The 11,102-nt window shown below is 42.6% G+C and overlaps 2 protein-coding genes across 2 annotated transcripts; one reads left to right on the top strand and one right to left on the bottom strand.

Moving 5' to 3' along the window:
- Positions 1-332: 332 nt before the first annotated feature.
- LOC142831919 (olfactory receptor 1D2) lies at positions 333-1,271 on the bottom strand. Its single transcript, XM_075942342.1, has one exon. It carries the CDS (start codon positions 1,269-1,271, stop codon positions 333-335), a length of 939 nt encoding a protein of 312 aa, XP_075798457.1.
- An 8,883-nt stretch (positions 1,272-10,154) lies between these two features.
- LOC142831918 (olfactory receptor 3A1-like) lies at positions 10,155-11,102 on the top strand. The gene has a single exon (XM_075942341.1). The coding sequence runs from the start codon at positions 10,155-10,157 to the stop codon at positions 11,100-11,102; it is 948 nt and encodes a 315-aa protein (XP_075798456.1).

Raw genomic sequence — 11,102 nt, 5'->3', positions numbered from 1 at the left:
TTGTACATTTGATGTATTTGAGACATAAACGATGTCTCTATGTCATAACTGGGTATATCTGGATAAGGCTGAGTATGTGCTCCTATGGTCAGGCACATTTTAAAATCAAGCCTATAATGTCCTAGTATTGGTATTAGTGCGACTTTATTTATTACCAAAGCTGATGAGATGCAAGGGATGCAGTGAGGTACTTACATGTCTTTCCATCACCACATAGGTTCATTCAGAGCCAGAGATGTGTCCAAACACCCCTGCATAACCCATAGGATGATGCTTTGAACATGTTGAAGGATAAACACAGTCCACTTCATTCCCGTTTTCCAAAACAACCCTCATGTTAACCTCTGAATCGGCTTCCTTAGAAGTCTTCCCAGAGCCCCATGCATATCCTTGTTCCTCAGGCTGTAGATGAAAGGGTTCATCATGGGGGTGACCACTGCATACATCACTGTGGCTACCGAGTCTTTCATGGAGTAGGTGTGTAGGGGCTGCAGATATACCATACAAAGTGTCCCATAGAAGAGGGCCACCACAGCCAGATGGGATGCACAGGTAGAAAAGGCTTTGTACTTGTTAGAGGCTGAGGGAATTCTGAGGATAGCTCTGACAATCCAGATATAGGATAGGATCATGAATCCAAAAGGAGCAAGGAAGACGAAGCAGCCTGTGACAATCAGCACCATGTGATTGATGCGGGTGTCAGAGCATGCAAGCCTGAGCAGGACGTACATTTCACAGAAGATGTAGTGGATTTTCCGAGACCCACAGAAGGTTACCTTGGTCATGAGGATGGTGTGGATGAGGCCATAGAGGATAGATAGGGCCCAGCACAGGATGAGGAGCAAGATACAGAGCTTAGGGCTCATGGCAGTAGTATAATGGAGGGGACGGCAGATGGCCACGTACCGATCATAAGCCATTACAGCGAGGATGAGATTGTCCAAGGCTACCAGAGACACCAGGAAGTAGAGCTGAGTCAGGCATCCTGTGTAGGAGATGGCTTTGTTCTGGGACTGAAGGTTCACCAGCGTCTTGGGGATTGTGTTGGTGACAAAGAAGAGGTCAGTGAAGGAGAGGTTGGCCAGGAAGAAGTACATGGGAGTGTGCAGGTGTGAGTCAGAGCCAATGGCCAGGATGATGAGCACATTCCCCACCACTGTGACCAGGTACATGGACAGGAAAGTCCCAAACAGGATGTGCTGATGCTCGGGAACCTCTGAGAGTCCCAGGAGTAAGAACTCAGAGTCTCCACTCTGGTTACTTCCATCCATTTTTCAATATTCTGCAATGTGAGCACCAAGAAAGATTTACCAAGCACTCTTTAGTAGATGGAGAATGAGCATAAATAAATACCAACTGCTTTCTTAGTATTACAGGTGTCTTAGAGCTAGGTGTGATGGCACTTGCCCAGAATCTCAGCTACTCAGAGGATAATTACTTGAGCCTAAAAGGCTAAAGGCCCTTTTCACAACATAACAAGGCCTTGTCAACCCTGTCCCTAAAAATAATCTCAGACCCAGGTTGAATTCAGTGCTTTGTGTGTGCTTGGGTAGAGCTTCACTCATGAGCTCCATCCCCAATTGTATAACGACCCCCTACACACACACAAAATGCAGAAAAGTGTATTGAAAGAGAAAATCATACCAAAATTTCCCCAAGCATATACAACTTCCTGGAACATTTGCTGTTCATATTTTCATTTTGTATCCAGTTATTCTTATTCAGTTAATATGATGAAGAAACATTCCTCAAGTTACTATTACAACTTATTGTATTTTTTAAATAGCAAGTGACTTAATTTTTATACCTCAAGCCTTTCTTCTTTCTTTCCTTCCTTTCTTTATTTTTATTTATTTAATTTTTTGGAAGCAGGATCTCAGTTTATAACTCTGACTGGCCTGAAACTCATTCTACATACAGGGCTGGTCTTGAACTCAGAGATATGCCTGCCTCTGCCTCTTAAGGGCTGGAGTTGAAGGTATGGACCACCACGCCTGCCTCTTTATTCTTAAAAATTATTTCCATCAGGCAATACTTCTCCTTTATTGATTTTGCTGATATCCAATGTTTTTGCATCTAAAAATCATGTCTTCTCTCATTTTAGAACAAATTTATTTCATTCTTTCTGTATTTACTTACTTTGTGGCATTGGGGTTTAAGCTTAGCTCCTCATTCATGTATGCTAGGAATATGCTCTATGCTGAGATGTATCCCAAACCTCTTTCCTTTGTTGAGTATAATTCATACTTTAATTCTAATACCTTATAATTAGCATATAATTTTAGTGAGTCTAATCTCCCTACTGTACAGAATTCACAGCAAATATTGACCTTTCCTTGGAATAAAAAGATTAAACTACTCATGGGAACAGACTCAACAGTTTAAAATAAAAATATTCTAAGTAATCAGCTTAATGTTCCTTTAATGCAAAAGTCTTTCTTTGTATAAAAAGAAAAGTTGAACTACAAATGAATGAGAGCTGTGGCAGGGATGTGGTGTATCTGCCAAAGGGTAGCTCCAGTGTCAAGGAATCCAGTCTCTGTGTGAACATAGGACCATTAAAGTTGGAAATAGATGGGTGTGTGCAGTTGACTTCCGACATGGTGATGTGGAGAGTCCATGAACACTCTTCAGGGAGACTGGTGAAAGTGTAAATGAAGAATGGAAAGACCTGGGAATGATCCTAAGCAGCTACTTCAGTAGACAGATGGGGAATAAGAAAGAAGATGAGGGTGGATGTTAAGAGCAGGACCTCCCCTCTACCACCCTAGCCTTGGAAGACAGTCCACTGGAGATACAGCAGCCTGGGACTCACTGTTCCCTCTTCCATGGCTAGAGTGTGTGTGTGTGTGTGTGTGTGTGTGTGTGTGTGTGTGTGTGTGTGTGTGTGTTTCTTTCCTCCCATTCAGTTACCTCCTACTGGAGTTAAGCCTCAGTCTTTGGCAGTAGAAGAGAGGCAGCTGCCTTCTATTCTGTTCCCTGTGGAATAGAGGCTCTGCCTCAGTGTGGAGTGCTGAGGATTGAGGGGTCTGTTCCTCTTTAATTAGGCTTGAGCCTTTGGTATTGCAGAAGGAAGATAAACTACAGAGCCCAAGAGTGTTGTCTCCATACTCTAAATGCTCTGTCCTTGGAGGAGGGTCTAAAAGAGAGAAGACTGCTTCTTTCACAGCCAGTTCTAGCGTTTTACATAAGAGATTTTTTTTGCCAAAAACAGACAGTTGTTAATTCTTTCCCAAAGGAACTGGCTTCACATGCAATAGAGCATGGTGACTTTGAAGCCCTGTGCTGTTAAGAACAGTGGAGGTTGTGGTGAAAGGCAGGTGCAGGGAGGTTCATGGAATTGGGATGATGCAATCTAGACGGCAGGAATCTAGAGTGCAGAAAGACCACAGAACTCTACCACAGTCAGGACAGGACCATCTATGGCAGCAAACATCCTTTCAAAGATTCAGATTGGATTGGTTTGTTTTTCAGCATCTCAGAGGGTTCTTAAAACAATTGTCAGTTGCAATGAGTGGAAATTGGTTACATGTGTGGTCAGAGAAGGAGAACAAAGCCCTTCTGGTGTCACTAGTGGTAGTTCATATAACTTTGGATGTTAAACAAATAAGTAAATATCAATAACTATCCCAGAAGAGGAGACTGGGACCTTAAATTTCTACAATAAGTTACCGAAAATGTCAATATTCTAACAGAAATTATGAGGTGGGAAAAGAAGCAGGCAAGGGGCTGGGGATGTGAATCCCTAGTGGAAGGAACACTTGCCTAGTATGTGGGACAGATGCTCTGGGTCTGATCTCCAGCCTGCCAGAACAAAGCAGTATGCTGCAGCCTTGGCACTGAAGAGGCAAACACAGTAGGATCTTTGCTATTTAACGCCTGTCTGGTTGACATAGCAAGTTTTAGACCAACCAGGGCTACATAGAAAGATCATTCCTCAAAAACCAAACCAACAAAACCGAAACATCTCCCTCCTAAACAAAACCCAAAAATCAGAAAGAGAAACAGTCAACAAGACAAAATTAATAAAACAAAACACAAAAAATCCAAATGAATTTGTTCTTTTGGTTTTTAATCCCAGCACTCAGGAGACAGAGTGTGTTGAGTCCAGTCAGTTCTACATGCCAAGTTGTAGACAGAATTACACAGTGGGACCCTATTTCAAACAACAAACTAACAAACAAGAAAGCAGACAAAAATGAAAGCTAAGATCAAACAAAGTCTATAAGTATTAGTTCTGTGTTTTGTTTTGTTAATTTTGTTTTGTTGACCCCTGTACTTTGAGAAACACCACTCAGAGTCTACAAGAATTTTAGACCCTGGTGTGGGTGTGGTTAGATGGTCTCAGAGATTTAAGCCCTCTATTCTGTGCTTGGCTGTGTTTGCAAAGAATGTAGGGTGAGCTAAACAAGAACTCTAGGCTTGCAGAAGGAAACAGGCTTTGGCACATCGTCTGTTCTCCCTAGCCGTGTGATGGTGAGTGGGGAGCACACGGTTCTGAGCTTCCTTCTCTCACCTGTGCAGTCCTCCTTGTGGATGGAGAACAGCAGGCAGGGCAGGAGATAGCACTTTGGAGTAAGATCCTATGAGTGAGAAGATGGTGGGAGAGAGAGAGAGAGAGAGAGAGAGAGAGAGAGACTATTTAGATCTTACCCACTGCTCTGTGTGACTCTGGTCTGCTGCCTTCACTTTTCTCATATATGGGATAAAAATTCAGCCCATTTAAAAAAAGAAAAAAGAAAAAAACCAGTACTTTGTGATTTGTCGTATTGGGGAGTACGGGGCTTGTTCCTTGGGTCTTCAGTTCTACAAATCAGGAGACAGAATTTAAGGCTTTTTGTGTTGTGGTTGCTCCAGGGAATCCAAGAACTGATGCTTGAATCTCAGATTCATGAAGGGGCTGAAAAGGGTTATTTATTAGTTTTGGAGAGGCCTTGGGGAGACAGGCCCAAGATAACTACTTGAGATAAACACGGATAATTAATTGCTCCAATGTTAATATCTGCCAGCAAAGGAATTAGGAAATGAATCTTGTTTGCAGGAAGTGAAACAAATAATTATTACACAGAAACCTTCAAGTTTTCTTAGGAGTAAAGCTAAGTCGGAAATAAATGGCTCACAAGTTCTGAAATTTCTTGAGCCCTTGAGTTTAGAAAATCTCAAATACTAGTGACTTCAAGTACTAAGTTAAGGCAGTTTTTAAAAATTAAGGGCATGACTGTAGCTCAGTGGTAGAGTGCTCACCCAACATGTGTGGAGCCCTCAGTTTACTCTAAACAATTTGAAAAACTTGTTGAGTCTTCACTAGATATGGTGGTGCATGCTTCTCATCTCAGCTCTGATGAAGTAGGAGGATCGTGTACAAGGCTTGTAAATGTCACATAATGAGACCTCATAAACAATATCAGGGGAAAAATATTACACAAAGAGGTGATAAAACCACCTAGACCTCTGATTATTTCTGATAAACATAGTATTCAGAGTGCATTAAAGAGAAGTAAACAGATAAGAAAGTAAGATCGCAAAAGCATGAACCAGCGCTGGAAGGTAAATAGGGAATCAAGATGATGTAACTGTGAAATACAGACTGGAAAGCAATGTTTATGAAATACAACGAATCTGAAAAATCAGTGAGGAAGTTTTGTAAAGCAAACAGTCATGAACACTTAGAGAATAAAGCTACAGTGTTAGCATTCTAGTCCTTCCTGGTCACTTCCTTGCTCGCTGAAGGACCAATCATACCAGCCAAGAATTGAAATAGTCTAAGATTTCGTCAGCTCTTTCTAGCATCACAAAATCTGGTTATCAGAGAGGAAATTTCTCAGTTGTTTTGAGATTGAGTCCTCTCTGTACTGCAAGCAAAGTGTGTGGTACCTTCAGGAGTCTTGCCATCTAGTTATGGCAGGCAATCAAGAACAATGTTAGTATCTTGTGTTATTTCAGTTATTCCTGAGGTTTCCCTGACCAAGTACTTGGAGAGAAATGCCCTATGCCTGGTACTGAGATTTTGGTTTGAGAACCCCTGTGTTCTGGAAACAATGCCTGCCTACACAGAGTATCTCTGTTCACATTCAGTTTTTTAAAAGAAATTATGCTTTATAACTCACTTTCAAACTAGTGGGTTTCAATAAGGGATTTTCACGCATGCTATGTTTTGGGTGTATGAAAACAATCTCTTACTCCTTCGTCTTCTCCACTCTTCATCCTTTGACTCCCAGGATTCCCCATTCTTCTTCCACATGCCTGTGCTCTACTATCATCTCTAATTAAAATTTTTTGAGTACTTTCTCTATTGGAAGTGACATTCTTTATCCCTTCTGTTACTTTTGGTTTGATTTTTTTTCAGATATTAGAATCATGAATCATGATGAATACTTGGTTTTGGTTCCATTTGCTTGAGACATATTCCCCCACAATTTACCTTAAGGTTGTACCTATCTTTGACAGTGAACTCTGTTTCTTATAGACAAAAACCATATAGATCAATCTGTATGGCTTTTGGTGACAACATGGGTCATGGACATCAACTCAGAGCCCAGCTACAGTAGGTCCAAAGACACAGATATAGCCCTCAGTGGCAGCAGACCTGAGCATCACCATAACCCCAGGTGGTTGTGAAGACTCCTCATATCCACCTGTTCCTCATTGACATCATGTCTCTAGTTATATCTGTGAGTAAAAGGGTTAGTCAAAGAAACCCACCCTGGCCCTAAAACCAGAGCCAGCCAAAAAAAAACCAACCTTGACCCTGAAACCTGCTCTGCTGCCATTGAAAATTTCCAGTATAGTATTTTTGGCTATATATTTGGAAAAAAAATTGTTGCTGAACAATGAAAAACATCTTCATTCATATACAACATGCTTAAGCTGGAGATTAGGGGACTAACATGGTTTGAATAAAAATGGCTCCTATAGATTCATGTGTTTAAATATTTAGTTCCTAGTTGGTGAAACTTCTTGGAAAGGATTAGGAGGTGAAACCTTGCTAGAGGAGGTATTTCACTAGGGTGGGCTTTGGGGTTTCAAAAGCACACACCCTGTCCAGTTATCTCTGTCTTTCCCTGCTCCATTCTTGTGGAGCAGATGGAAGTTCTCAGCTACTACTCCAATACCATGCTTGCCTGCCTGCTGTTATGCTCCTTGCCCTGATGGTCATGGACCCCAACCGTCAGTAGTTGTAAGATCCTAATTAAATGCTTTTTTATGTACAAGTTGCCTTGGCCAAGGTGTTTTGTCATGGTACTAGAAAAGCAACTAAGACAGGGGGCCAAGAATCTAATATTAATATCACTCCCACTACAATTTCCCCATCCTTAAACTCCCCTTGGGGCCTCCCATTCCATCTCAAATTCATGACCTCTTTTTAAACTATTATTATTATTATCTGTATATATAAATACAACATACAGATCCCATTTAGTGTTGCTTATATAAGTGTGTATTTTAGGGCTGATCATTGGTACTGGATAATCAATTAGGGGATCATCACTGTGGGAGACTGATTTTCTCCCTCTCTTAGCCTGCAGCTCTTTGTCTAGATTTAGGCCTTTGTGAGATTTCCCTCAGCCATGCAAGGATGTCAACTGCTGGTATTGTCATCATGTAGGTCTTGTTTAGGTAGCCATATTGTTAAGATTTGGTGTAACTCCCTGTCATCTAAAGAGGACACTTCTTCACAGCAGACATCCTGGTCCTGTAGCTCTTTCTGATCCTCTTCCCTGAGCCTCAGATATAGGAGTTGCATTGTAGATGCAACACCCTTGGAGATTCGCACCCTAAATTTACTTGTTCTCTGAATTTCAATCAGCTGTGGGTTTTTGTGATGATTTCTGTTTGCTTCTCTGATGGGGAGGGGTAAAAGCTAAAGGTATTTGTGGATATAAGAATAAGAATTTAGAATGCAGTTGGGAATTCTATTGATTTAGGAACTGGTCAGTAGGAGAGTCTCCTCTAGAGTTCATGACATCACCAGCTATGAGTGCACTACCTCTGGGGTTTCAGCAGCTCATCAGCTGAGAGGGTTAAAGAGTTTGAAGGTTGTTTTGCACAGCTGCTGTAATTCCCTCTTCCATCATCTGTATCACTAAGGCTCCCAGCCTCAAACGGCCTGGCCTGAAACCCACACTAGGGAACAACTTTGTCTCCCCCCACTTCCTGTTTTTCCCAGTATAGTGCTTCAAAGGCCTCTCCCAGGATCATTATAGGAATCCCAAAACACAGTCCCTCAGGCCCTCACTAACAAGGTTCTAGGTGGGAACACATTTTATCCTTGAGGATTTGGTTTGGTTGCCATGAGTGTCTTCTGATTCTCCTCCTTTCTTGGGTTTTGCCTTCACCTGAAGACCCAAAGAAGATTCTCTCCTCAATCACAAGATTGAAGATAGCCCTGCTCAGTTCTCAAATCCTGTTTGTGGCAAGTATGAAGTGAGCTGTTTTCTTAGCCTATAAGACCCCCATTGAGTCCTAGTTCCTCCTCCAATTCCATGAGTGACTTTGGGACAGCAGACAGCTCTTATGCCCATCTGCTAACCTGAGCTTTTGTCCTAACTCTTCTGTGTGCTGCAGACAATATGAGGTGAGAACAAAGACAGGAAACATTCTGGGTCCCCAGTGTGATGTGACGCTCTGTTGCCTCACCACGGTGACATTTATTAGGGCTTGTATCTTTGACCTGGCCTTGCCTGTATGCATACCCTCCTCTCATTTCTTGTGACTAATTTTGAGGTCCCAAGAGGCTGACACTATGATGGAAAATTCCCAGGATAGAAATATATATCCTCACTGCCTTCACTGAATTATTGAAGCTGAATGAGTTTGTGTTTCTTGTCCCCTTATATACCCTTCCACTACACTGGTTCCCTGCAATCACCAGGTGAGTTTTCATTGCTCTTTCTCTGTCCTTAAGTCACCTGAAGGGGGACTTCAGCTGTTTCTCAGCAAGTTGACTTTCCTGGCTTTACAGATAAGTTGATCAGTGTCTCAAAAGCAAAAAGGAGACTTGCACCAGATGACAAGTCTTCCCCAAATGAGTGTGAGAGCTGGTTCAGTGTCAGCAATGGTCATCACCAGTGATGGTCCTCCCCAGGGAATATCCTCGACAGGAATGGTCCTCTGAAGAATCCCATCAAGAACAGACACCTGGATGGTAGTGTTAGGAAATTTAAATCATGCTTATTATCTTCTTGGTTGAAAACGAGGCAGCAGCTACAATTCTGTGCCATGGTATGACCAGGTTTTCTTCTTTTTTTATTAGCAAAAAATTTTTTTAGTATGTTCACAAGTTCTTTCTACATAAAGTTGACCACCCACAGGGAAAGTGACCAATCTCAACTTGGTAGGACAGAAGACTTGAGTGCTCTACCTGCCAACTTTTAGAAATTAAAAACTGTGGAAGCTGAGGACATGCCTCAGTAGGTTTTCTTTTTTAAGGAATGACTATTTTGACTGTAAAAATAATTTGTAAAGTTTATATTACAAGGTATCCATGAGGCTGTGGGTTAGTAGAGCTGCAGGTTCCATCTAAAATCATGCCAACCACAGGAAAACCCATGCTTCTCACTCATTTCTAACCATCCTCCTTTCAATGTCCTTCAAAGTCTAATTTATCCAAATTCATACTGGCCCCCTAAAGAAAATCTTCTCATAATTCTCACTAGCCACCAATGCTCTTAAAAAAAAAAACCTGTATCTGTCAATAAGAGTAGCAATTCATTAGTTTGTTAGCTGGTGCACAGATACAATGGACCCATGCATGTAGGCTCCAACAAGAGTGCCAGCCTTCTTTGAGCCCCTTCTCCCAGGAAAATCAGATGCTGCCCTCTAGCAAAAACGGGGATATTTTTTCGTTAGAATGAACAGTGAATTTGACCTGTGATTTGTAAGTGCATTGATCTGATACATGTTATAAACACACTGACACGTAGTCAATCCCAATTCCTCAACAACAGGTTACATTTTTAAAATTATTTCTTATATTTTTTCAGATTATTATATAATTACATCATTTGGAGGGAGGAATGGGAAGGGAGGGAATGATATAAGCTCCTCTTTTAAGCTTCTAATTGGTGAGCTTTCCAGCAGCTGTGATTTACATTTCCTCAATTCATTAAGAGATCTGATTGCTTTCCTACTTGGTTGTTTCTTTAGAGGAACTCATGCAGCCAAAGCCGAGAGCCAATGGAACAACGGTTACTGAATTCATCCTGCTGGGTTTGGTGGAGACACCAGAGCTGTGGCCACTTGTCTTCATACTCTTCCTCTTGGCTTACATGACCACGGTTGGGGGCAACCTTAGCATCCTGGCAGCTGTCTTGGTGGAACCCAAGCTCCACACTCCCATGTATTTCTTCCTGGGGAATCTGTCAGTGATGGACGTGGGGTGCATCAGCGTCACCATTCCCTGCATGTTGTTTCGGCTCTTGGCCCACAAACGTACAATTCCATACGGGGACTGCCTCACACAGCTCTTCTTCTTCCATCTGCTGGCTGGGGTTGACTGCTTCCTGTTGACAGCCATGGCTTATGACCGGTTCCTGGCCATCTGCCGGCCCCTCACCTACAGCACCCGCATGAACCACACAGTCCAGAGGATCTTGGTGGCCACATCCTGGGCTTGTGCCTTCAGCAATGCACTGACACACACTGTGGCCATATCCACACTCAACTTCTGTGGCCCCAACGTGATCAATCACTTCTACTGTGACCTGCCCCAGCTCTTCCAGCTCTCCTGCTCCAGCACCCAGCTCAATGAGCTGCTGCTCTTTGCAGTGGGTTTCATAATGGCAGGAACCCCCATGGCACTCATTTTCACGTCCTACATCCACGTGGCAGCCGCAGTTCTGCGAATCCGCTCTGCTGAAGGCAGGAAGAAAGCCTTCTCCACATGCAGCTCTCACCTTACTGTGGTTGCCATATTCTATGGCACAGGCATCTTTAACTACATGAGACTTGGGTCCATCAAACTTTCAGATAAGGATAAAGCCATTGGGATTTTCAACACGGTCATCAACCCCATGGTAAATCCACTCATCTACAGCCTCAGGAACCCTGATGTGCAGGCTGCCCTCTGGAGGGTATTCACAGGGAGGAGGGCAGCAGCTTAG

The sequence above is a fragment of the Microtus pennsylvanicus genome, chromosome 11 (genome assembly GCF_037038515.1).
Source record: "Microtus pennsylvanicus isolate mMicPen1 chromosome 11, mMicPen1.hap1, whole genome shotgun sequence".
In the NCBI taxonomy this organism is placed as follows: Eukaryota; Metazoa; Chordata; class Mammalia; order Rodentia; family Cricetidae; genus Microtus; species Microtus pennsylvanicus.
The sequence above is the reverse complement of the archived record's forward strand: the minus strand, read 5'-3'. Positions and strand labels throughout refer to the sequence as shown.